Raw genomic sequence first — 27,785 nt, forward strand, 5'->3', positions numbered from 1 at the left:
GTATTACAGTAATCCTAGACATTGTCTCTCCCTACAATTCCCTTTTCAATTGCTCTTGCTTTTGTTGACTATCTGGTCAACAAAATGGTACAACCTAAGTCCATACAAATCAGATCTGTAATTCAGATCTCATTATGTGACTCATATATGTCCCATGCCTAAGGACAGTTGCCTGGACTCTCACTCTGGCCATCGACATAAAATTTACCATTATGATAGCATCCAAAAATATAAAGCAAGCTTGAGCCTCATTATTTAAAGCAAGGTCTCTAGGATTGCACTGAACTGGCTTTTAAATTTAATACATCATGGTTGAAATCTTGGCTGCTTCTTTAATCTGTGGGATTACTTTTATTACCTTCGTTGAGGCCAGGATTTTGCCTGAAGAATAACCCTACCATTTAGCATTATTTCATAATTATGTTGTTGGGTGCTTTCCTGTTTACTAAAAAACATAAGTTTTCCCCTGTTCCTCTTTACTCAGTGGCAGAGCAAATGATACTTGCAGCCTTCAAAGCAAGAAAGACTGAGATGACCAAAGTGATCTTTTACCTAACTCTGTTATGCTACAGAGCCAGTTTCTCCTTGTCTTGAGCTCAGAGAAGACTATTGCAGATGTTTGCTTTAGGGTTGAATTCAGCTTGCAGCATTTTTCCAGTTGGTGCTCTGTCCAGAAAAAGACCTTTCTGGCAACTACAGTTTGAAATTCTATTCCAGCCCTGGATCTTAAAACTGAATCAGAGAATTTTACTGGAGATGAAGGTACTCTCCCTCCTTCCCTGACTGCTTCCCTGCAATCTGCACCAGCCACTAATTTCTGCATAAAGCACAGCTTTAAAAGATCTAGTGCAAATAACAAATGCACATTTTCACTAGAGGGCCATTAAGTAACCAGGAAGACAGGAGGAAAAAAATTAAGTCTAGGTTTATCCAGCTGGGTATACTGCTAAGTTGTATATTCCCAAAAACCACTGAACAAAACCAATGTAAATGAAGGATTTAGCATAGTCAAGCAGCAAGAATTCGTTCCCAAAAGTTTCAAGACTTGCTTATGTGGTGTCAGCTTTATCAGACACACCTCCTTTCCCTCCAGACGACAGATTTGTTACTAGGAAAAACATAGAGACCAAACTGTTCATCTCCCAAAATTTGGACTGACTTTGTGTGATTAAGATGGGGCAATTTGGATTGCAACTTTTTTCAGCCAGAAGGCTGCAAAATAAGCCTGTTTGAAGTCTTGTCCCAAATGCTTTGACTTCAAGAGAAGAAACTGGCAGCAAGAGCAGAAATAAACACATTGCTGCATTGTTCCAGCAGGCACCAAGGCAGGACTATGCCGGGCAGTGAGTAGGTGTGATTAGCTCATTTGTCATTAGTTTAACACCAAGGAGAAAGCAGAAGTCTAAGTACACGGAAATAACACCCTCCAATTCTGATTAGCCTCTTGTTTATACCGCATTGTGGGAAGCTGAGGCTGCACTGGCTCACTTAACCTTTTGCAAGCACAAATGTTGCAAGTCCCGTGTCCCTTGGAGAAAGGAAGGAACACCTCCCTCCAGAGTGTTAGCAAGAGACAGAAGTGATCCTGCAAACTACCACCACCACCACCATGAAGACATCAAATACTCTTCTTTTCATCTTAGTCCTGCTTTACATCAATGCCAGCACACAGTGGCCTACGCACACAGTCTGCAAAGAGGACAACTTGGAAATATATTACAAAAGCTGTGGTGAGATTTTTTTTTTTTTTTTACATTCCCACTTTCCTTTTAGCTGCTCAACAGAGTTGTTCTTATATGCAGTTAGTGATGATTATAAAGCCAGGCAGCGAATGGAAGGGTTACACTCCCAAACCTACTCTGGGTTTCACATCTAAAATATTTTTTGTGTTTCAAGTACAGCTGGTTTTGGTTCACATACACACAAAGCTAACTGTATTTAGAAGATAATAAAGAGGAAATAATGTAACAATTCAGAATAATAAACCACTGTGAAAAACCCAGTTTAGCACAAGATCTTTATCTTGGAGATAGGTTAAAAAAAATAGGAAGACCTTAGGTCTTTAACTTTTTTTACCCCTGGGATGAAACAGGCTCTTCAATGCACGAATCTGCTGCTTCCCTAACGTGCAATGAGGCTGTGGTGATGTGCTTTCTGTCCTCCCACTAGGAATGACAAGGGACCCAGTGTGACAGTGGGAAGGATTCATGTTCTCTGCCATTGCCACCACGCTTAGCGAGACTTCAGCAGCAGCCCTTACCAGAGGCATTTCCCAGGCATCACAGGGTTTTGTTTGTTCTTTAAATCTGTAGAGAAGAAAAGGAGCAAGCGACACTGGAATTGACTGAAAATGAATTCACTGAATGTTGCCTGCTTTCCACCTCTTGCTTTGCTGGCCGTGTGCCTCGCCTATTGTGCTGATCTGCTTTACAACTGGGACAAAGGGAATTAGATTCACAGACGCCTCATTCATTTTCCGCACGTGATTTGAAAAGCGATTCATGGCAAATGAGCACCCTAGAGTTTGTTTTTCCAATTCATCCAGTTACAAAGGGCTTTCCCGGGGGCTTTTCCGTGCCTGTAGCTTTCATGCGTTTTTGCACACCCATTAAAATAAAGCCAGTGAGGGACAAGAGAAGTAAATAAATATTTGCAATGCTATTCTTTTCTGGCCTGCTCCCAGGGGACTAAAGTCAGCCTTCAAGTTCTATAAATGGGTATAATGCATTAAGAAAATATTTAATTAGATATTGAATACAGACTTTGGTATTGCCTTCATTTTAGTAAAAATGTATTGCATAAGTGAATTCTGTTCCCTCAACAGGTCTCAGTCAGCATGAGATGCCTTGACACAGAGGCACAGGCTACAGTCTGGGTGAATTCAAAGTATGATGAATTTGCCTGCTGGCATGTGCCAGTTAAATGTTGCTTCTTACTGTGCACATCACTGGTCTAGCTAACAATATGTATTTGTTTAGAGCCATTTGTTTCTGTCACTCCCTTTGGTTTGCCATGAACAGAAAGAGAAGAGGTATATTCATTCAGGGGGAATTCACAAATTGAGAAGCACAAGACAGAGAACATAAAGGTCAGGTCCCACCACTTAGAGTTCTGTTCTCCTGGGCACAGCTATGGGAGATGAAAAGATTACACAGATGTGAAAACAATGCAAGAATTAAATAAGATTCCTTGTTTGAAGTCAGTTTCCTTTCTCCCTTACTGCTCTGTCAGATTAAAGTTGAGGCAACTCACAACTGCCATCACAATGTCCTGCCTTGCCTTTTTCCAGAGGTTACCACATCAGCCCAAGATATACCTTCTGCATTGCTGCTGATGCAATGCGTAATCCAGCAGTTTGCATAAAGGAGAAGAATTTAAGGTGCTTGGGGTCAAGCCCCAAAATCTACAGGTCAGGAGGATCAATCCAAGTATACTAGTCCACATCTACTTCAGAGAAGACCCTGTCCTTACTGAGCTCACAGGCAAGTTCACAGTGGTGCACAAGGTGCTTGCTGATCACCCTCTCAGGAGAAGAGGAGCTTTGTCTCTACTTCATTTCACTGTAAACCATAACTAGATGGGCAGAACATAACTCCATTTTTCATCTGTGTCTGCCAATTGTTCTCACCCAGGAAGACACACACTTGTTAGTTTTTGACAAGACCCTTTCTCAACAAACCTTCCCATTACAAATTTGTAATGGCAGCAACCACAGAGTTGATGTTAGGCAGCTGCCCACACTCTTTAGCTATTTCAGAGGAATACTGCCCCAGAGGTCACTCCAGTCTGAAAAATCCCTTTGCTATTTCCTGCTCCACTGAAGATACCAGTGGATGTACCATTTGGGGGATAACACGAGACACAGTGAAGTAACAAGTACAAAATCTTGGGTAAAGGATTGCCTGTTGATTTCAAGAGGGTGAGGATTTCACCTCTAATGTTGTTACTATAGACTCTAGGATGTTATCAGGGAATTAGGATTGAATCAAGGAAAATATAAGGATGTTAAAAGAATTTTTACCAAGTGCTTCACAACTTGTTTCTGCAGCTTAATGTCGTCTCTTGACAAATTATTAGAATTCAGTTTGAGCATTTAAAGGGGAGCCAAGTACCCATTTTTTCTTTGCTGTTTATCAGAGTCTCTCCTATTATGCAGTAAAAAACTGACTAAATTCAAAAATATGGGCTAATATAACTGTGATTAATGCAACAGAGAAGTTTAGGTGGATAACTCAGAATGTGAAGCCATCTCCTGTACCCAGGAGTAAGTTGCAATTGCTGGTCACAAGCTATTGTTCTGGCTGCCTCCTGCTCCTATAGCACGTAAGGTACAGGCATGCATCAGGTCCCCAGCCTCAGCCCATGCTCTGGATCCTATAGAAAGCATCCCCATTCCCACTCAGCTACATCAGACTAAATGTTCTGTAACCAGGACTCCAAATCATGCATCAAAAGACAAGATCCTAGTGATCAGTATAATGCAATTGTAAAAAAGTAATCAGACAAAAAACCTCAACAGGACATCCATGGTAAGAAAATCAAGCTGAGAGACAGGTGGTCTAAAAGTAGAGTAAATAGACAGTGTGCTGCCTCCTCTATGTGACCGCAGGAGACATTATACCGAGACAGTCTATAAATAGCAAGACATTTCCTATTAGGGTCACTCTTCCTCCCAGGAACAAGTGACAAAAATGAAGGAAGATCTCAAATGACCACAAATCACTTTAGAAACCTGGGCAGAGATCCTGAGATAAAAGCAGCACAGGTTAAACATCTCTGACTGAGAAAAGAGAACAGTAATTGGCAAGTCTATGCACAGACATGAAAAGAACCTGCTACATAAATGGCCAATTTCTACCCCTTTTAATTTCACTGCAATAATGCTTTTGATCTTTCTAGCTACATTATAAAAGGCAATTGTCTGGGAAGGGAAGGGCAGGTAGGCAATGGTAACAAAGTGCCTTGGGCAGATGCCAGTGTTATTTGAGTAATAGGCATCCTCTTGGAAGTGCAAAGTCCAATGCAGTCAGAGACAACAGAACATAACTCCCTAACACGTGTACCAGCACCTGCTTCTGGATCATTCATGTAAAGCCTAATTGTTTTAATTAGCCATGAAAACATTCTTAGTATGTAGTGTTCAAATGGGACCCCCTTCGTAGGGGAAAGCAGGTGATGCCTCCTGCAGATACATGAAAACTATTTCCCAACTATTTTTACAGCCCTTTCTTGAAATATTTGTGGGCCTGTATTAACACTTTAGTGCTTCAGAATACCTGCTTTTGTTTCAACCAGCAAGCTTGGCGATTATTTAATTAAATTATTTAGATTAGGACCTGGGAGATCTTAGAGCTGCCCATTATCTGAAACTGTAGGTTTCTTTACAGTGCAGAAACACTGATAAGACAGAAGGTTCTAAAAGAGGGTATGGACACCATCAACCATTAAGGACTTTGTTTTCTGTGCACTGTAATAAATAATGGGGAATTTCAGGGAGCTCTTCAGAAGAGTCAAAGCAGTAGTATTCAAAGATGACATCTTCAGAAATACTCCCAAGACTATATAAAACACTGCTCAGACCACATGAGGTTTTTAAATATAGACAAACATTTTTTCCCAATTACTATCTGATTTTGTTTTCTTGTTCTTCTGTTTTTCATCTGAAGCAAGGTTAATAACCATTAAAGTTTCAGGAGAAGGAGCAAACAATCTGTATTCATTTCAACCTTCCGAATTAAATATGACATTGGCTGCACCCTTCATAAGTTTTATATATGTATATCTACAAATTTTAAAATAATAAAACAAATATACGGATATGGGTAAATGTTTGCTATAATTCATGTCTTCTGCTAGACAAAGAGCCAGGGCAATCTGGTCATCTAGGAAATTATTTTTACATGACAATGCCTCTTCCAAAACAGAGGAAGGTCATGCTGAACTTATGTCCAATGAGCTCTATGTTTGCTTGCATAGTTCTATGTCACACTTGAAGCAGTGTCATTTCTATAAACCTTTTTCCCAGCCTCCAGTGGTACAATAGGAGGGAGTAGCACTGCCTACTTCAGTACACACTTGCATTAAATTGCATTTGTAGATAGAGGAACTCCCAATTTTATGGCTTTTTTTTCAACTGTGTGAGCTCAGATTTGGATCTCTGTTAAAATGGCTCCATGAACTCAACAAGTTGTAGAACCCACTCTGGTCAGATAGTGCACTATAGACATGTTCCTGTTAAATTGTACATTGAGGGAACTTTTCTGTGCTTAAAATAAAACAAGTGGCAACAGAGACCAATTAGCTCACGATTTCCTGATGATTTGTCTGTCCTTTCTGAAGAGTTTCAGGCTTATTAGGGTCCCCCTCACACACTCGTTATACTTTCTCCTATATACTGAGAGATCAAAGATACTATTTTTCTTAAACTCCACTGTTCCTTTCTTAAAAATATATCTGTAACATTAGGTGTATTTTTAAAAATACACCTGCTCATTCAGCAATACCAACTTATAAACAGTACTGTTAAATTGGCACTAATTTTACAGTATATGACCTTCTGTTCTCTATGTCAACCAATATAACTAGTCCTTTTCCCTCCCTGACCACACACTTACATTCTTTACTTAAAGGATATAAGTAATCTGATAGCTTCAGCTGGAAAAGAAAGGTCTGCAAAAAAGCTCTCACTCATGCCTCTTCAGGGCAAAAATTCTTCTAGACACTTGGTAAAAAGAGGTTCTTTTTCCATTATTCTTTGGATTTTTGGCAGACAGATTGAGCCAGATGCTTCTCTTGGACTTATTTATTTATTTCCCTCAAACAGTCTCTAGCAATTGCTTCTGCTTCTAAATTATTGAAAGCCACACAACACCAACTCCCCTCTGATCTTTTGTTACATAGATTGCTAATGGGCAAACAATCAAAGAACTTAAGAATTCCACTTGAAAACAATTTTTTTGTTTGTTTACTCTCTCCAAGCCATCTTACTGTCATAGCTTTGCTGTTGAACTCATCTGGTATAACTTACTTATTCCAAGGGGAAGAACAGATGTGTACATATATATTTCTGGCACCAGATCCTAATAAACTGAAACTATCATTGGAACCAAGGTAGCATAGTTATGACTGCACATGCAAGTCTTCTTTTAAAATTTTGGTCCCTACGTGAATTAAAACTATCCCATCTATTTCATTCTCCACATCATATTAGAGGATTGAAACTTTCTTTTTTCTATGTGAACTCATTAGGTGATTCTGAACATCATTTTACCCTTCTTTCATGGGGGGAGAGTACTTAGTAAGTTTTAAAATGTAAATGACATAGAGGAGCAGGACCTCCAAGGTACTCTAGCAAAAACATTAGATTCAGTAGCTAGACTTTAAATCTTTCAGTAAAATCAATATTAATGCTTTCAGTGAGACTAGTAGTGGAGAGAATTAACCTCAGCTGAACTTCTCCCACCAGGCTTTAAATTCTCCCATCTAATTTAGTTCTCAGTGGTTTCCTCACAGAACCAAATTCTTCACCAAATCAATTAAGGTCCTGCACCATGGACTGTAAAAGAGAGTTGTTTATGTGTGACAGCCTCTTCTGCTTATCTCCAGCTGATAAATCTAAACTGGTTGGCATGTTTTTCACCTACTCACTTTTGCCACGTCTTTGGTTGCTGTAGCCACTGAGTCACTAAGGTAAATGTAAGGATGAGTGGCAATAGTTCCGAAAGCAAGCCATAGAAAAATATGTTCTCCTCTTTGGAAACATATAGGGGAGACATACCTTAAAAATGGTATATTACATTACAGTCAAGTAATACTGTGGGCAAAGCAATACTGTCATTTGCTATTGGCTATTAAATCAGAGCCTATGGAGGGAGCACTGTAATACACTAAACAAGTGAATCACAGCCATTTTAACAATTTGACAAAAATTTGAGATTAGGTCCTGTATTATATAAAGCAGAAATTGTCAAAAGTCACATTAACTGCATAAAGTCAGGAGCAAGAGCAAGCCACAGTTGATGATAAGTGCTATGCAAAGCCATCTCTGTAAACCTCTAAGCAATAAAGCATTGCTACACTTTCTTGACATTGCTACATCATCTAATCTAAAGCTGTGACCCTATTATGCTTACAGTTTAGCAAAGAAAATAGAGGCAGGAGATTAGACACTCACAACAATTTAATATCCATTTGGAAAAACATCCAAAGTATTCTAAGAAAAATTAACACCTCAAAATCAGCATTATTGTGTTTTGGTGTCACTGAACCAACTTTGAGGAGGCAGCCTAAAACTAGGGAAAAACAGAGGCCATGAGGGACAAGATGTCCAAATGCCTTTTTACAGATTCACCACATACCAAATCAAAACCCTTTGGTCTATTCCAGATGCTGCTTTTAGGCTCAGGAGAGCTTCTAGTTGCCAAAAGCTAGCATTTTGAAAACTACCACAAATTGATTCAATTCTTCAGTTTCCTCTTCACCTGAAGATGGATGGCTCCTGTCAAATGATCCAGCAGTGATCAGGCAGGTGGGAACTCAGCTAGTTTCCTCAGCAGAGGGAGCATGCCATTCCAACTGTAGCTTACTGCCATGCTCTTGTAGTGGATTTAAACCCATCATGGGAAAATGGGAACATTTAGCCCATTTATATGCTGCTGATTACTGTTCTGGATAATCAGCAGTATAGTTGCTATCCCAAAGCATGGCATGTGTCTGACAGCAGGGCAGTTTCCAGCAACATTCAGTTCTATTTCTGACACAACTCTGAAAGTCTGTTGTGAATCCCCAGTCATTCTGGCAAGCACTGATGTCCAGAGATCTCAGTCTCAAGTAGGGCACTATGAAAAAAAATATTAAAAAAAAAAAAACACATTGAAGAGGGAAGAGACAGCTCTGATTAGGTATACAGGCAGTTACTGTAAGCATCTTATTCATACAGTGCATGGTGTTTTCTTACCAGCAGAAGAACAAAGACTTTCTCTCTCTAATACAGTCCCTGCTGGGCCCAAATTAATGCAGTATTTTCTTGTTCACTGCTGTATTTGAAGCCTGCCTTGTCTGCCTTTCTCAAGCTAACTAGGACAAATCAGGATTATCAAGTACAGATCTGTATGTGCTATGGCTCAAAGCCTGCATCTTCCAGTTTTGTCCTCTTAAACAGTCTTGGATAAAGCTTTGTCATACCACACAAAGCACAGGAACCCCCCTTTCCAAATACCACCTCTGGCAAAAGCAAGGAGAGAGCCTTCAGATAGTGAGCCTTCCCTTAAGCCTCAGCCAAAAGCTCTAACAAGCTTGCTCTCAGGAAAGGTGGTTCAAGCAGGAAAAGGCAGGGAGACTCAGGGCATGTCTTTGACAAGGCTGCTTTATGCATGCTAGTCACATCCCCATCCCCCAATAAAGCCCTGCACCTGTAGAGAGCCCCTCACACCTGTATTCACTGGGCTTCCCTTTACCTCATCATAATCAGCCTGGTGCCAGAAAATCTCTTCCTCTCCACCTGACATTTGGAGAAGCCTTCTGAGTTACTGTTTCTTAATATTTGCACATTTTGACATCGGTTATAATTTGCAATGAGTTTTATTTGAAATACCAAGAGAAAAAATCATTGTATTTTATTCAAACTAATTTCATAAGACACTGAAATCACCTTGCTCCAAAACTAAGGCCATAATGCCTATGCCTTAATCTAACCAAGTAATATATAACTGCTCTATGCATTACCAGTGTTCAGTATTCTTTGGAGAGCACTGGAAATTATTTTACTTGTATAAACTGGTTTGTTTTTTTTTTTTAATCACATTTTTAGTTTCTTTTGCTAGTGTCCTGGGCTTTTTTAGTTTATAGATTATACTGAAACCAAATATTTAGGCTTCACTCTACAGCCATGTAAGTTTTATCAGAAAGCAAGCAGAGTTATTCACTCCACTGGACATCTCCAAAAGCTTTAGAGATTTGGGTTTAAGCAACCCCAGAAACCAGAAGTTGATAGCACTCTTTGCAAAGTAGAACTCCCACAATCTGTAACCCCAGGACATTAAGGATACATGAACTCTAATCTTCTATATTCCTTCTCCTCTGCATTGCCTAAGGAAGTCAGAAAAGTTCAGGTGATAAAACATACAGTTTTATCTGCAAATGAGGCCAGACTGACTGAATTGAACTAGGCCAGAGTTCCAGTCTGAATTAGGCAAAAACCTGGAGCTGGTCATGGCTAAGGCAAATGTCTTGGGATGAAGCATTCACATTATAAAGTAGTCACAGCCAGTGTGAGCATCACTATTTATTCTGCTCTCCTCTGAACAGAGGGTCATTCTGCCCCTCCCAGACCCGTCTGGATGTGGCAGTGGCATGCAGTAAAGGCAGGCCCAAAGGGAAGTTCATTAAACTGAAAGTGCTCAGGGAAATGCAGATGCATAACCAGAGAGCTGCTAATTCACCTGATGCTTCTTCCTCAGTAGCCTATAAGTAGATTCCAGTGTCAAATATAACCTTGAGCATTCAGGTTAATTTATTTAAATAGACATTAAAGGGAAATTGTTAAACGAATACATAAAGTCTGAAATCCCAAACAATTCCTCATTCTTTCTATCTCCTTTCATCACTTTGAATGTTGTAAAGACTAATGATTTAATTTTATTAAGAGCTTTGAAGGTGAGGAATATTGGGTAATTGCTAAGTGTTTCTTCCTTGTGCTAATTTCCATCTCCTCTAGCACTAGCTTGTCCTTACCTGACCCTAGCCAAGTGCAGTTGTATTATTTCATTCCATTCTGTGGCTTATCTGCTCCTAAAAGTATTATGAAACACCCAAAGCTCACCAGTTTGGAGGGTCTTCTTACCACTCCAAGGCTTACAGATGTGGACATTTACAAGCAAAGCTCATCTGCTTGCTGCTGCTATTCACTCATACCACTGATTTTCATGGTCATATGGAAACAATGTGATTTTAGAGCAGATTCAGAAGAGAGAGAAGCCAGTACAGGATAGTTAAAAAGACTGGCGGGGGTCGGGGGGAGGGGGTGGAAGGGAGAAGGAAGAATAAAAGACAGAGGCTGTTTTACACCAGTGCAGCAAAATTCCTAGAACAGGTGCTTCCCATCTGGCCATGCAGTTTCTGTGATGCCCAGTTAGTCATCTAGCAGCTCAGGCTCTGAGGGACATTGCCACAGTGAGTTAGCACATTATCATTCCCAGCTGTTCACTTCATCCTGTGCTCTGGAGATCCCTCCCACGAGGCTGTAAAGGCAGCCCCAGCTCGCAGCCCTGTGCCTTTCTGCACACCCATGTTCAGCACGGGCAGGAGCCACTGGCCCCACAACTGCAGTAACCAGGGCACAAAAGGGAGTTCCCATCTGTTGTCCTTGTCCCCGAGGTTACACTGCTGGAAATATGTCTGAGCTAGTCTACCTATGAACCTTCTGCCAAGAACACAAGCAGGGGGAAAAACCTCTAAAAAGAAAAGTTCAGGAACTCATCTGAGCTTCTAGGCAGTACTACACACACCTGCTCGGTCTTCTAAGAAAAACCGAGCCAAACCCATCCCTGTGAGCACGTCGAATAGAAAGTCAGGCTGAAATCTTGCACTGTGGTGCCAGTGTACATGGAAAACCTCATCCCAAATCAATATAGGAACAAATCTCCACCAGGGTACTTTGGTAAGGGTGAAATGGATGGTGGGATGCATGGGCTTAGCTGACACTAAGCTATGTCAGGGGTGATCAGTAGCAAGAAGCCAGGCACATCCCAAATTCAGCTCTCACAAAGCAGAATTGTATTACAGAAGCCAGTCTTCAGTAAAAGCTGGATAGCTGGGAACTCAGCATCAGCCACAGCATCAGGTTCAAATAACAGGTCTGGAAGATCTTGGAGTGCATTGATGGTTTTAAAAAGCCAAAGACTTTCCCATTTCCTAGAGCAGATGCCCAAAATTTAGGACTGCCTAGAGAGAAACTTGAATCAAAATTCTGCTTCCAGACACCTTTCATGCTAGCTGTAAATATGTTGCAGCCTAAGTCCTTCTCACTAGATACACAAAAAATGCCCTTTTCCCCCTCAGTAAACAGATTTTCACTGATAAACCTCAATGTGTTTGCAAAATTTCCAACAACATTATGAGTGCTGGTGATTTATCAAAGCTGAACTGGAAAAGCAAAATTCTGCAACCAGTTAAAGAGTTTCTAGCTTTAATTATGGGAGAGGGAGCAGATTGAAGGGAGTAGGTGGAGGGAAGTCTGGGAACATACAGTACTGTGCACCACGAAATGTTGCAGGGAAATGGAAGGCTGAAGGGCAGTCCCACATATTTTAGAGATCTAACAGTAAATGTTATTGCTCTGCACATGTGAAAGACATAACATGTATTTTTTTCAGTCTAACCAGCTCACTTCAGATTGAGGCAAACACAGAAGAATAAGTATTAAACTTCCATAGGAGGCACACAGTGACTCACAGTTGTACATCTGAGATGAAAAATAAAAACGGCAATTGCCTTGAGTTGCCTTGGCCACAGGAGGGACTCCTCACAATTTAAGGAAAGAGTGTTATGGCGCAATCCCTTAATGCAGAAAGCCCAGCTGAATTTACAGACTCTTTCACTTCTTATGAGGCTTAACCCCACTAGTTACATTAATTTCGTTATAGTAGCAACGTTTCTCCCTACATGTTTGGAAATCCAGACTCCCTGACACCATAGCTTTAGCAACACAGCCATCCTTTCAATTGATTTCAGTGGGAGGTCCCCATATATGCCACAGTATCTAAGATTGCAAAGTTGGATTGCTAAATCTGAGCAGGAATTTCCACGGGGAAATTCTCGAGCAGCACAGGGATGGTCAGAAAATTAACTGGGATTCTTTGGGCATTGGAAATTTTTACATTTGTCAGCAACAGAGTAACAACACAAATTCCAAGTGGTCCGATTCACAAATTTTTCTGCAATTCCTCATGTAAGTGCTTCCACACTTCCGTCTTCTCTGAGGACTAGACAGCACCTCCTGGATATGTCAGGATCCTATGCTGCATCACTACCAGTGCAGTAAAAGACAATGTGTCATCTGTCAAAGAAGCTCAACCCATAAAATAAACAGACATTCAAACTAAAATAATCCTGAGATCAGGGTCATTGTAAGAAGCCCAAGCTTTCCAAAAATGTTTGGTTTCATTAACATACCCTTTCCACTCAGTTACTGATGAGAAATTTTAAAATAAAAGTTCAAATCCTAGCCCTGACACTGCAATTTAATTTGTTCATTAAAGTACAGCCTAGTCTCTTTGAAAAGAGAAAAGCATTATATAAGTTCTGCTGCCAGGTTTGACCATAACTCTCTCTGGAAATTGCAGAACCAACAATTTAAGTCACTCAACAACCAGCACTATTTGTAGGCATCAATGCCCAAATTGCTCTGAATCTGAGCAGCTGCTTCCTGAGCCTTATCATCACACCACACACAAAACAGAAACAAGAGGGGCTCTAGCAGAAGTGCAGAGGAATGCGGAAACCAAGCCCTGAGAGATGGTAGAAACCAGAGGGGAAGCAGGAGTAACCGCCCTGGAGAAAAGAGAAGTTTAACATACTTTCCAGCTGGAGCAGGAAACTGCTCTCTTAACCAATCCCAGCAGCTTCTGAAGCTGCAAAAATAAAGCTAGAACTGACAGGCATAAGAAAAAAGAGGAAAAACAACCCTCTAACTGTTGCCACACTTGATAAACAACTGCAGGCACTAACTTTTTATCCCAAGAAGATTATGCAACTGCAGAGACTGCTTTACTGGTGTGGAGGACAAAATCCAGCACAGGGGCACAGAGCTTTAGAAATACCAGTGCTTTTTATCTCCCTACTTTGAACAGTCATTTTAACTTACCAAAATTTAGGGCTTGGGTACTCCTTTTAGACCACACTGATAATCTGTGGGCTACAAACCTGGCTTAGTTAAAGCCCTCCAGGTCCTCTCAACACTTTCATTCATTCTGTGATCTCCTCTAAGCAATCAGGTTTTGGTCACACAGGCTTGCTGATTGCCAGCTGCTACAGTTGTGGGGCACTGCTTCAAAAACAGGATTAGACTATGGGGATGCTGGCTCAGCCTCACAGAGGGCACTTGTGACTCAAGTTTCACCACAGCATCAAAGGAAAAATCTCCCAACCTGTTATTTTCAATTCAGTGAGAAGATTAGTTCAAGCAACAATAACTTAGAAACAGAACTCAGTTCCCAAGACTATATTTATCACTACCAGATCTTTGTAAACCAAGGAGCCTATGGCTGCTTCTGTACATGCCGCAGTTGCTTCTCTTTTTTCCACAGAGGGCTGTGTTGGATGTGCAGGCTGGCTGGAAAGCCATAATGAGGGACAAAACTATGCCTAAAGCAAGTTTAAGGCTCAAGGTATCTTTCCAAATTGGCCAAATCTTTCCCCTCCTGCCACAGCTTTGGAAAACAATTGCACATTCTATTGGTTATGGCAGCTGAACTGTCAGTGGTTGCTGCTGCCTGTCACCAGAGAGTGACATGTCAGCAAGCCTTCAGGCACAGCATCAAGTCTCATGGAGTCTAGCAAGGAAGAAGGTGGAAGTGGTAGGAAAAACAATTGTGTTTTTACAAGAGTTTTAGAGCTTTTTGCAGAGAAAGAGATACTGCAGGAATTGGAAAGAATCACGTTCAGAAGAATAATGACAATTATCAGTCAAAGGGCTCCCTTTGGCCCCACAGCTCTGCTAAAGTCTCCAAGAAAAGGAGAAATGTAGAATATTTTCTGGCATAGAAATATCACAGGATGATGGACCCAGAAAAAAGTGCTGCTGCAGCCCAGTTAACACAATTTTATTTTCAGTCTTGGACTTTTCATCCCACTCCAGAATTCAGTTTCCTAACCAGCTGCACTAAGACCTCTCGTGATACAAATTAATTAATAAACACCTTCATAACCAATTGCTCCTCAGTGCTGAGGAAGGAATGGCAATATGCAGAGTCTGGGAAGAGCAGTTGTGCTGAGACTTCACCACTGAGTAAGTATTGGCTATCTACCATTGTGGGGAACTCACCTTCTTTGAGCAATAATTTTCCTACACAGTAGATTCTAGTCTCACACAGACTATCACCTGAGTGCACTTCAGACTGAAGGGGCAGGAAGGACAGAAGTAGCTACTGAATGTAGGGTATGGGATCTCTAGGCACTTATTGGAGAACTTTTAAGAAATATGTAATTTGGTTTTTGTAGCACTTATACATTTTATATATTATATATACAGTCTCATTAAAGATACAACTTGTAACCCATTATTTTGTGTCTTCAAACAGATCCCCAGCAAGATTTTGCTCTCAGCATTGACCAGTGTTCTGATATTGCAACTCACACCTTTAACATCAAAGCTGCAATGGTCCTAGGTAAGTGAATTGCTATTTTCTCATGCTGTACACAGGTAATTCATATGTGAGTGCTGGTATTAAGAAGTAAACAAGGGTGACAATCTCCTATAAAATAAGAATGGGCTTCATTTCTTAGAAATTTCAAAACCTGTGCAAGGTTACAAAAATGTCACTTCTGTTATCAGCTTGGCCTCAAACTACATATGTCACCCTAAAGAGGAGTATTTCAGCTTTCAGCCCCTATTCTGCTCCTACTCTTCATTTGTACACATGGAGAGCCAAGGGGATGCTGCTCTAGAGCTCATCATCTTCATAGCTAAGTCTTCTGGGGAGGGTCTTGTTGACTCTCACACACATTCTTGTGTCAGTACCTCACCAAATTTCAAAGGCTGTGACCCTTGCAGGTAGGAGACTGAATGGACTCACACAGAGCAGCATGGGGATACCTCTCTGCCCCTCCTGGGCGTACGGAGGAGCATGATGGAAAAGTGCTGGCCTGAGGCAACAGTCATGCTGTGCAGTTTGCCACCTGTGCTAGCTGAAATTATACCCTTCAGTACTTGACTGATCAGCAATAAAGGCACAAGCTGGGTGCACAATTTCATATTAGCCATAGCTTGCTTTGTGATTCTTTCACAGGAAAGCCACCTCTTGCAAACCTGAGCCTCAAGCTCATCTAGATCCTGTCCTACCAGAGCATAAATATGAAAGTGCTGCTGTATGGTCTAGCTGCTGAAAATAAATTTGTGTGCCAAATGTCTTTTAGCACTTGGGAATGCTTCTTTGCATGCAAAAGGTCTTCCTTCCTGTGAGACATGTGGTCTATTTATCCAGGGAGCATCGGTTTTCAGGTGGCTGCAAAAGTAAACAAGCCAAGCCTGAAAAAAAAAAAAAAAATCACACTACAGACATTTGCAAATACTTTTCCCACAAGTCAGATTACAGGACCTCTGTCTAAATCCAGTAGCCTCACTGGCTCCACCTGTGTCAGCAAGCTAGGAACAAACAGGCAACCTCCTAGCACTGCCAAGCTGTAGTGCTGGTCCCTGGCACAGGTTTGGCTCAGGCCAGGTACTGTTTTCTCAGGCAGCAGTTACAGGTCACATGTTGCTCCCAGGGACCCATTGGATATAATCCCTCTGCTAAGAACACAAGAAAAGTTTAGATGCAAGGACGTGAGATTTGCTACGACATTTGACCGAGTCAGAAAATGGTCATGGGCATAGTTTATTTAACAATCAAGATAACTGCTATTATGTCGCCCTGTCATATACCTTGGAGGGCCTAGAAACCTGTTCCTGAAGCACAGATTTCTATGTATCAGGAGTCCTCTCTGAAGAGAAAACATCTAATGGCTCAAACAGCAGGGAGGAAAAAATATAATCTTTTTTAAAATAAAGTAATAAACTTGTTTATCCTTGTGCTTTCTCTGAGCTCTCTTTCTACTTTGTGTGTAGGATACAGCATCAAGGAACTCTATGTCAAGCTGAACATGATCGTAAATGGAAAGACTGTCTTAACCTATTCGGAGACACTTTGTGGGCCGGGTCATTCTAAGCTTATTTTCTGTGGAAAGAAGAAAGGAGGTAATTTAGGTGGCACTCTTGAGTGTTTGATGGCTACTGAATACTCCAAGCAGGATGCGCCCGCTGTGCTGTTGACTGCACCAATACATCGTAATGTTCTGTTTAATTCACCAGCATGTTAATGGGTGACAGGAACGCAATAGGACAGAGACATTTTAATTTAAGGGCCTGCTTTTCCCCCCAACCTGTTTATTTGCTTTACTTTTAATCACAGAATATTGCACACACTTGGGATTTCAAATCCATTAAAAATAACTGTGGTTATGTGACCCCCATCCACCAGCAAAGAGGTTCATAAGCCCTATTTAGAGGCACATGCTTGTCGTGTGAACAAGAAGTATGACAAAAATAAAGGCTAGTTCTGTAAAAAAAATGGTGAGCAAACGAACAACCATTCTGAATATGTTCTTCACTATCAAGAAAGTCACACCTCCTGTCCTCAAAGGCAATTCTTTAATCACTTTATGAGGAAAAATACTTGAATAATGATATTTGGAACAAGATACTATTTGCTACCACCTATGGTTTGCATCTTCTTTCTGTTCAACATATGCCTGTGCAGCAGTCAAATGAATTCAGCTCATGCCAGTCACACTGCCAGCTGGTGAAGTGGCAGTGTGTTGGTTTGTTTGTCCCAGAAAACAGGCATCTTTGGGCCCAGGTGAGCCTGAGCAACTCAAGGCCCCTTCTGCCACAACCCAGGCTAGGTAGTGCCAAGTTAGCTGTGCCATGTCTGGAAGAGCTGTGGTCAAGCTTCTGGACTGCAGTACTCACGTATCCAGTAATTTTTAAATCCCCCTCACATCATGATCATCTATTTAGGTTGATTTTATAAAAATAAGTAGAGCCACAGAGAAGTTTGAGTTGTCAGAGCACCAGATAGTTACAGAAGCTCTGCTTTCCTTGAGTCACTCACATTTTCAAGTTGACAACGCTGCAATAACTCATGTGCAAGGGCCATGAGTTTAAAGACCATGAACAGCACTACTGCTAAGACAGTTCCTGGAAAATTACTAAGACATTTCACACTGCACAAAACTATCACAAAGAATAATAGAGAAATGCTGCATGAACAACCAATTATGTAAATCCTGTAAAGCCAGATAGACAAAAAAATTAAATTCAGATGTTTTTTCAATTGTGTATTGAATTACAAGAGAAATCCCACCCACAGACCTATTGAAAAACTATCTTATTCTGATGAAGTACTTAATAACATCCTTTAGTGAATACATTAAGGAGAAGTAGAGTCAGTCCTGAGCTGAGCACAAACTGCTATTCACTCATTAAGCTACAAAGCCAAAACCTCCCAGGGTTTCCAAGTCTCTTAATCTTAAACTGACAGGCGATTGTTTCTGCTAATTGAAGTACATTATGATATAAACACATAGTTGGTTGTTTAAATAATACTATATATCTTCATCTAGAAGTATCCCTACTTCAATGCAAAGACATCTGCCATGCACTTTTTAATACACACCCTCTCATCCAGTAGCTGTTTTTATTTAGTAATTAAGTCACAGTGGGAAAGAAGTGAACTTTCTCAAACAGGTTCAAACTGAAAATGGGGTATTTCTTAATTAGTTGACAGTCAAATCTACCCCATGTTTTAGGACAGAGAATTGACAAGACCGAATTTAAGGCTGTTCAGACATAATTTACCATATGAGCACAGCTGTAAATCTGACCTAATGCCTGTGCAAGAGGGACAACTTGTGAATGTCCAAGTATGCAGACTACTAAGACACAGGAGAGCAGAGAGCCCTTTCAACTGAAACTTCTCATAGAGAGCCTCTTTTCCTTGTTGTATAGGCAACATTTCCAACATCTGGCCAGACCTGACCTGAGTTTAAATATAGTTTCACACAGAATTTGCTTGCCTTTCACTAGCAGGCCAAATACTGTCTGCTCCTCCCTCTCCCAAAATTAGACAGAGCATCATCCTACTACAGGTTTTGTTGATCCACTTACTTGTGGGGAAAAGCAGAACAAAAGCTACAAGAAAAAGAAACTTTTAAGAGCCGGCTGTGGCAAAGTCTTAGTTATTTGAGGGAAGTTTTCTTTTTTTCATGTCTACATTTTTTTCCATGACTGGAAATACTCTGTATGCTGGAAAGACTTAATATAGCTGGAGATTTCATGTTCATCATAATCATATAGTATTTACTATTTTTGTTAACCAAAGGTCATGTCTGGCACTGCTCACTTGGACTCATAAATAGCATTCCAAGATCTTTTTCTTTGAGCTATATGTCTGTTGTGAAGTTGATAGCTCAAAGTTTGAAAGGAAATTTACCATTGTCTATTTAGGAACAATAGCAATAGAATTGCTAAATTCTTTGTGGCATAACGTGAACTCAGGCCTTCCTCTTTTTTAGCAGAATGTGCTGGTTATTCCCAATTTCCTCCAAAGAAAACAATTACGTAAGATTTAACTGATTTCCCAATGCAATCACTAAAATCAGAGTGGAAGATCTACCAGGGTAATATTAAGCAATGTGCCAACTACAGCTTGCAGGCTTAAGCAAAGCTACCTGACAAAAAGATAGCTGCCTCCTCTGCAAAATTTCTTTTGGGTCCAACTGACATAGGCACCATCAGAGCACTTGCACAATTCCTTGTGCACACACCCCAGAGACCATAGAGAAACCTCCATCTTGCTTCAGACCTCCATTCTTTTACATTTTTGTCCCTTTCAGTAGGCGTTACAGTGAGCAAGTTTCTAAAACAGTATTTGTGAATAAAAGTAGAGAACATAACATGAATTAAAAGACTGGCTATCACATTGAGAATGTAGGTAGCTGTTTCTGAGAAAGCAGCTATATCACAAAGCTAGGTCTTTGGACTGACACACAAGGCCATCTTGCTTAGCCCCTTCATCTCACCTTTTCCTCACCAGTAAAAAAGATTGAATCTTTCTCACCTGGCCCTGTGTTTAAATATGTTTTTTCCCACTCAGCTATACATCTATTGCTGGCAGTTATTCACATAATTTCTACCTCCATAGCACCCACAGAAGCTGTGTGTCAGTTGCATGGGTGCAAGATTGTATCCTAGAAGAACTCCAACATGGAGCATTGAAGTTCTAAAAATATTTAAAACATAGAAAAAGGAAGAGGTGGGTGCAGCTGTACAGGGCCTTTATATAGTATAAAAGTGTGAGAACACATAAAGATTTTCAGTGAAAGGAAGATTTGAGAAAGAGGAGTGAGAATTTCATTATAGGTGTTTAGTCAGGAAGGAGAGGCATCTTCATGACAAATTATAACTAGTAATTTGAAGTAATCCTCAGGAAGTTCTTACACATTTGAAAGCTCTGCCTCAAACTGGAAACTACTAAAGGCATGCTCACTAGCAATGAAAAGGACTATGTCCCTTTTAGTAGAAACAACAGCAAAAAGCTGCTACAAAAATACAGTAGTATCACCTTGATTCAGTGGTACAATAGAAATATTTTCTAAGCAGTTCTACAGAAATCACTTTCAGATAAATCTATAAGAAAAAGGGTTGAAAGCAAATCACTGATGACAGCATGCTTGACAGGTACCATAAATTGCCAGCAGACAAAAAAGGAAAAAGGAGAATATTTAATTGGAAAAATACATTCATGGTTTATGCTCTTCCAAATGTGTGAGCATTTTTTGCAACCATATTTGGGCTTTTCTCTAGGAAGACCATAGAATTCTCTCAATAAGATAGGCTCAGTGTTGATGACAGTTACATTTACTGCAGCAGATGTGTTCATCCTCTTTCAATGGAGGAATGTAAAAATGTTTGAATATGTGGAGAAAAAAAATGCATATTAAGGATGCTGTGATAAACTGCAGTCCTTCAAGCTTTGGAGGATGTTTACACTTCTAGAATTATAGTAGAAATCCCCATGCAACTGGAACACTGAATGGTCTTTGAAAAGCCTGATCCACTGAGGAGGTTTCCATGGTCCAAAGTGAATATGAATGATAGAATTCAGTAGATTTATGAATCCATAGTATTTCCTGACAGGTCTCAACTAGCTGAAAATGAAAACTGCTCTTGCTTTCCTATAAGGACATACTTTCAAAGCAACATAACTTCCTCCTCTGCATTGAAGCAAGGAAGGTTACAGGAGTTTTCCAAAGGACTAGTTACAGAACCACAGAACTGTTGAGGTTGGAAAGCCATTTGAAGGTCATCTAATCCAGTTCCACATACTTCAAACAGGGCCATCTGACAGCCAGTTGCCCAGGATCATGTCCAGGGCAAGGTTTTTAGATATAGCTAAGGATAGATGCTTGGATGCTTTACAACCTCTCCAGGCAGCCTCTGCCAGCACTCACTCACAAGTCTTTCCTGATGTTCAGGAGAAGTCTCCTGTGTTTTAGTTTGTACCCACTGCCTCTTTGCCATGCCACTAGGCACCAGGAGAGACAGTCTGGCTCCATCCTCTTTTACAACCCCACTTCAGGTATTTGTACATATTGATGTGCTGTCCCCTAATGTTTTTGTTCTCTACACTGAACAGTCCCAGCTCCTTCAGTCTCCTCATTGGAGAGATATTCTAGTCCCTTAATTATATCAGTGGCCTTTTACTGGACTTTCTTCAGTAGCTCCATATGTTTCAGCTCTGAACCACTGCAAGACCCCTGGTTAAAAAGACTAAATAAGGGTAAAGCTGAAGCATAAAGCAGTAAATGCGGACCTCAAACTGGACAAGCAGCACCTGCTGGTCCACATTTGAAGTCTCCCTAAAAGATAATATAGTGATTTCTTTCATAACTGAGCAAAGGCAGAGCTACAACACATCAGAGCAATCAAGGAAACTTCTCAGAGTGGGCTGAGGCAGAGCCCTGAGACTGCATTCATCTAGTTACTTTATCACAGTGAAGTGTGTGGGGAAAAATAGCTTCTACCTACACTAGATGAGAGATTAGCATTGCCATCATTTCAGAAGCAAATTTATGGCCTGATGACACCTACTTCATTTTAGAATACAGGCTTTGCAGAGTCTGAATGCTGCATCTATGTTTTTAGAATCTGGATGGCTTTCTGAGAGCCTAGATGAGATCCTAACAAGCCACACGATGCAAGAGAAGCTTCCATGTCCCCCCATGCAGAAGGACTTTGGGTGATTGTTCACAGCCCAGTTTCCTCTCCACTCTCCTCTGCTGTCATCCAAAATTTGCTAGGCTGTGAGTTGACTGAAGAAGAGGTAGTCTTACAAGGCTCTCTGCTGAACAAAAGGACATGCAAAGCATGAGCCCCACCACTGCATGGTCCACACCAGCCTGAGGGGGCAGCTCCCAATATGCTTTAGATCACATCAACACACAGAGCTCAAGTCCCAGGGGAGTCACGCATCATTATGCAGCCTTCAGTGCCTTTAGTTCCCATTTAGAGTCTATTAAAGCTGTGAACCGAGAGGTGGGCTGTACTGTATTTTTAAAATTTTTGAGTCACCGCTCTCTGCAGTGGAGATGTGTCAGACTCCTGGGCTCTTGCTTCATGCACAGCAAGGTGATGGTGACTGCTCTCTGAAAACAGCAAGACTTCTTGCTGTCCACTTGAATTAGCCAGGGATGCAGAGGGGAATGAGTACAGTACAATTGCTGTAGCATAGTTGACCAGTTTGGGATTGACAAAACAAGACATACTTGTTCTGCTCTCTGTTTTGGGATTAGGTTTTTCAGGGCAACACTGAGTTGTTTTGCATCTTCTCCACCTCCCAGGATCATCAGGGCATTACTAAACAAACTTCTCACTAATGCAAAGGTATAGTACATTGGCGATACCTCAGGTTTCTCCTTTTCCTAGTTTATCTTATTGTCATGATTCTTTCACATAATTTTGTTAAAAGACTAATATTTCATGTCATGTGTGGGAAGAACTTTTGTGGACTTTTTTGTTTTCCAAGTCCGTGCATACAATCTAAAGATGTTGCAAAGCTTTTATCCAACTTTTCACAAGAAACAGTTTAAATCAACAGTGAGACTAGACTAAAACAACTCTCTAGAAGTGAAAAGCATCAAAATGCCAGCACATACTCATATAAACATGATGAAACACTCTTCTGTCACTGTCAAAGTAAGGAATATTTCATGACACCTACAAAAAAGAATCCTTAAACAGTTCTTAGACTTTTCCATGACTTGTTGTGCAAGAAATTCTGAAATACTGAAACATCTACAAGTTTTATTTTCAGACAAGTCTGTACAGTTTGGCCCAGTAAGCTATGAAGAAGTAGGAGGAACTGCAGAACAGCTTGCTAATTCTCTCCATTAATGCCAAAGTTGCCCTTTCTTTAACAGCCAAGAGCAGGCATGCCTCGTATGATTAGGGAGATGAGGATTGGAAGGTGGAACTCCCAGGCTCTATTCCAGTCACCAACACAGTTGTGATTACTTTAATACCTCATGTAACTTCTTGATGAATGCTCCTTCAGCAGAGAGACAGGCATGTTCTTATTACTTTAAAGTCATGTTCAGCAAGCAGTCAGAAGTCCATACCTACAGCTCAGCTCAGATTGTTGTTTCTAAAAGTCACCAAAACAGTACAGTTCAACTACTACAGGTGTTTAATAGTTCATGCTAAAGGACTTGAGTCTGGCAGTCCCCGCCTCACCTTCATTTTCAGGATGCATGATGACACAGTACACCCATCTGGTTGTGCAAAGATGTGTCCCCCTTTTCCATCCACATGGGCTGGAGTTGTTCCTTGAGCCCAAGCTCTGCCTTGCTTTCCCCACAAGGCAGCATATATCCTGATATTTCTGTCAAGGGGGCTGTTGCAGGACTATGTATGGAGCATTTTTGCAGTTCCATAATACTTGTCACTGAAGGCTTTGAAATGCCATTACCAAAAAAGCACGTATGATCAGCTGACTTTTTCCTTCATGTGCTGCATGTCTAACCATCCATCATCATTGTTGCTTTCCAGAACAACTCCATTATGAGGGGCCAGTCACACTGGGAATCAAAGAAATCCCTCAGGTAAGTTGGTCATGGTTGTGTTGCCAAGCAGAAGGGCTTCCCAGAGGAGGTATGGTCAGAGGATTACCAGAAATCATGCCAGCACATTCCAGGCTTCCCCACCTGGCACACTGGATCTGATAGTGTTTTATATTAATAACCCTTTTCGGTATGAAATTAAGCAGTTTTGCCTATAAAGAGTTACAGAAGCACTACTATCCAGCAACAAAGTTGGTTTTTTTTTCAGGACAGCAGATGTCTGTACCAGCATAAGTCAGACATCCATAGAGTTCTTTAGTAGGCTCTCCCTCTCCTACTCTTAAAATAGCAAGAAAAGAAGCAGTTCCAGGGGACTCTCAAGAGACCAGGGCTGCAATTTTGCTCAGTCCTTAGTGAACTGAACAATTTGGAGAAGCTCATTCATCCTCTCTGGCTATAAAGGCAATTTATATAGCTATTGCAATTGAACAGGTTCCACTGTACATACATGGTGTCAGGCAGAGAGACCAAGGTCTTCTAGGTAACAACTGAAGGTACAAGTTATTAGGCCTAGCACATTTTCTCTGGATTTATGAAGCCTTAAAATAAGAAAATAATTTCTTAGGAAGATGAGAAAACAGGCAGTAGTGCAGGCACTGCTCTGAATTTCCTGGTCATCCATTACAGATGCTTTTTACTGGCAGCCTTCTCCACACACAGCTAAGTCTCCTAGAAGAGCAACCAAATCACACTTTTAAAAAAGATTCAAATGCTGAATGCAACAGTCTCTTAACTGGGCACAGCATGAAGACGTATTTGATCAGTATATAACAAAGGATTTATTAGAGACATACAACAAAGAGATTGGATTGAAGGGAGGAAGGCAAAGTCTTTGATTATCACGGCATCTTGTTGAGAATGTGGCAAAGAAAGGATCACAATCACCACTGAAAAAGTACAGAGTTCAGGTGCTCAGTCAAATACCCCTTAGATTTACTCAGAGAAGCACAGCATGAGTTCTCAGTTCTTCAGCAGCAGATATAAAACATATGTCAGAGGCTCAAAGATGAGGTCTGGGATCTGCTCGGTGCTGGATTGCTCCAGGCAGGAAAAGAAAACAGGATCAGAACAGGGATAGAGAACAAAGACATGAGTCCCAAAGAACCAGGCTTGCCAAGACCTGCAGAGGTGATAACAAGGATAGCTGGCTTCTGGGAAGATTGAGCCTCCGTAAGTGCTACCATCTCATATGTCTCTTTGGTGATAGGAGCAACCAGGACCTTAATTTTCCCAAGGCTTTCACACAGGGAGCTGGATCCCCATTATGCAGTCTGTTATCCCACCCTAACCAGCCTGCTTCTCCAAAGGCTATACCTACAGAAGCTGTGTTGGGCACTGCCTTTTGATATCTCACACAGGACTGCCTGAGCTCACATCAATCATCATCCTGCTCCAGGAGCAGCATTACTAACATGCTTATGTAGTCAATACAAACTGAAGAATAGGTCTTTAAACTTAGAAGAAGTCATAGAAACACGCACACAGACCAGTAAAACTCCAATTCTGGGAAAATCAGCTGAATTTTCAGCTAGTTTCTGGAGGCAGAAACTCCAAGACTGATCACAAGCCTCTTTTAATAACATTTTTCACCACAAGCAAAAAATTATTCTGAAGAAGATAAAAAGAAATCTAATCACTAATAAGCAATGGAAATTAGTTATTATGAAGTCTCCTCCATGAATTAAACCATAAGCTTTTAGAGAGTTAAAATGCTTGTGTGAAAAGGAATAGGAAGCCTCTTTTGTTAATTAATCAATTAGGCAAATAACACCATCCTTCCATGCTGACATAAAGGAATGATTCCATACAGCAATAATCTTCTGCTCATTGCAAAGCCTGAGGGATGTTCACATGCTCCACACAGGAATTACAACCAGGCTCTGTTCTCAAGAGTATGTTGCCACTGGATCTTTCTCTAAATTTAGATTTTACTCTTAACTTGAACCTCTCTGTAAGGATGCAGGCCAGGTATTGCTTTAAAAATCCCATTGTAAAAGGCAAATGCCAAAAACCCTGACTCATTCTATCCATGCCTCCTTCTATTCCACAACCAGTAGGGCTCTAAACAGGGCACGAGCATTCTGTGGTTCAAAGCAAGGAGGTCACTGCTGTCAACCTCTCCCACCCCACATTTTGCTCCCCTTCGTGCCCCAGCAAAAAGAAAACCAGAAATAACTACTGCAGTGCCAGCAATACACAGTGAATAAAATCTAGTTCACCTCTTCTTCCATATCTGTTAAAGCCACCTTGGTCACCTTGGTACAGTGCTTCTCCAAGTGTCTGGAGAGTGCCGTTTTGACCTATACAAGCTAGCCATGGCATATTTAAAGTTCAGATTTTTTTTTGCATTTTAATGATAAAAGTTCTCCCCAAAGACTGAATTCATATTTTCAACTATACAATTGGAAATTAGACTACTTCTTGTTTTATTATATAGGAATTCATTATAGATTGAGTCATCTCAATCTACACACTTCCCCCAGCATGCTCTGTTATAAAAATTCATATCACTAACACTGAACAACAAGATCCATGTAAGAGAAGTGCCAGAGAACTGAGCGTCTCTTTTTCTAGTTACTAAATAGTACAAGCCATATTGTGCTTGCTCATAACAATCATGAGAATTTACACAAATTTGAAGGGATTTTTTAATGCAGCAAAACATTTCATTCCGCTTGCACTGTTTAATTTTCAATTTATACTGTCAGCATTGGTATCCCTGAGGAGAGTATTTTGGCAGAAAATATGGGCACATCCTTTACCACCTCTGAAACATTTGGATCAGGAAGGTTTTGGAGGAAATTGATGAGAAAAGAATTGTTCTGTTTCTAAAAAGAGGAGTCAGAAACTTAAGCAGTTATATAGTACTATGGGCTAATCTCTTGATTTGCATTTTTCTCATCCAGGGAGATTACACTATTTCAGCAAAGCTGACTAATCAAGATCACGTCGTTGTCGCTTGTGCCGATTTTACTGTGAAAAATTATTTAGACTATTATTAGCAACAAACCAATTTTGTGAAAGCTACAGACTACCAAAACTATTCAAGTCAAGTAGGCTGCTTGCATGCTACAATGATTCTGAAGAAAATAATCCTCACATGGTGATTCTCGTGCTGTTGCTCTTTATAATTTGCTATTTTCAAGAAGTTACTAGATCCTCTAGTGGTAATTTTATCTCTAAATGCACACTGCAGCCTACTTTTTTCTTCTAATATATACAGCTGTAAGAAGAAAGTATCCAATACCAACACTCTCATCTTAGGATGAAAATAGCACGAGGCAGAACAGGCGAGAGCCTAAACACTTTTTGCAGTAAGTTATGGAAGTATCCATTTCTAACACAGGCTAGAAGATGACTTTCACATATATCACATATTATGCAGTTACAGAACTCAACATCTTAAATCTTCTCTAGAGCCTGTCTGGAGTTTCCACTCACATAGCTTTTTGTTACAACCACAGAACAAAAGGAAATAGGATGAACATGCCTTTTTTCCAGTGATCAATGTTGTGTCACTGGATTCATATCATTCTAGTCTTCTGGAGTCTACCTGGAATTTTTGCACTGTAATGTCTTTTAAGTGATGCGTGAATCATTCTGTACTTATGCTCTGTGCTATTCTTGCTTCTCAATAAATTCATAATGAAAGACCTTTTTTTCTCATTTTTTGTCAGATCTCTCCAAAGTTTAAGGGGGGAAAAGGATGATGAGGGAAACAAGTTCAAAGAGCACATTTTAAATATGAAGTATCAGTCACGTTTACACATATTTTATATTCACAGAGGACAAATTGTTCCTTGCTATGGAGCCCCAGGAGAAGTAACACAAATTATATTCCAAGTGCAGCA

General features: G+C 40.6%; 1 protein-coding gene and 1 long non-coding RNA gene across 2 annotated transcripts in view; one reads left to right on the forward strand and one right to left on the reverse strand.

Moving 5' to 3' along the window:
* The window catches only part of LOC116183307 (uncharacterized), a 155,027-nt gene that overhangs the window by 74,071 nt on the left and 53,171 nt on the right, over positions 1-27,785 (reverse strand). The window lies entirely within an intron of this gene.
* LY86 (lymphocyte antigen 86) lies at positions 1,435-27,588 on the forward strand. The gene is made up of 5 exons (XM_077790714.2): positions 1,435-1,730; positions 15,297-15,383; positions 16,823-16,951; positions 23,864-23,916; positions 26,841-27,588. The coding sequence occupies exons 1-5, from the start codon at positions 1,610-1,612 to the stop codon at positions 26,934-26,936; spliced, it is 486 nt and encodes a 161-aa protein (XP_077646840.1). The 5' UTR covers positions 1,435-1,609; the 3' UTR covers positions 26,937-27,588.

This window comes from Lonchura striata, chromosome 2 (assembly GCF_050655825.1).
Source record: "Lonchura striata isolate lonStrDom1 chromosome 2, ASM5065582v1, whole genome shotgun sequence".
Taxonomy (NCBI): domain Eukaryota; kingdom Metazoa; phylum Chordata; class Aves; order Passeriformes; family Estrildidae; genus Lonchura; species Lonchura striata.

Bases quoted from the DNA above. Each gene is read 5' to 3' on its own strand.
- LY86 (XM_077790714.2), top strand. From the start codon at position 1,610: ATGAAGACATCAAATACTCTTCTTTTCATCTTAGTCCTGCTTTACATC. The intron at 16,952-23,863 runs GTAATTTAGGTG...GTTGCTTTCCAG, and splicing joins CTGTGGAAAGAAGAAAGGAG to AACAACTCCATTATGAGGGG. The intron at 23,917-26,840 runs GTAAGTTGGTCA...TTTCTCATCCAG, and splicing joins GAATCAAAGAAATCCCTCAG to GGAGATTACACTATTTCAGC.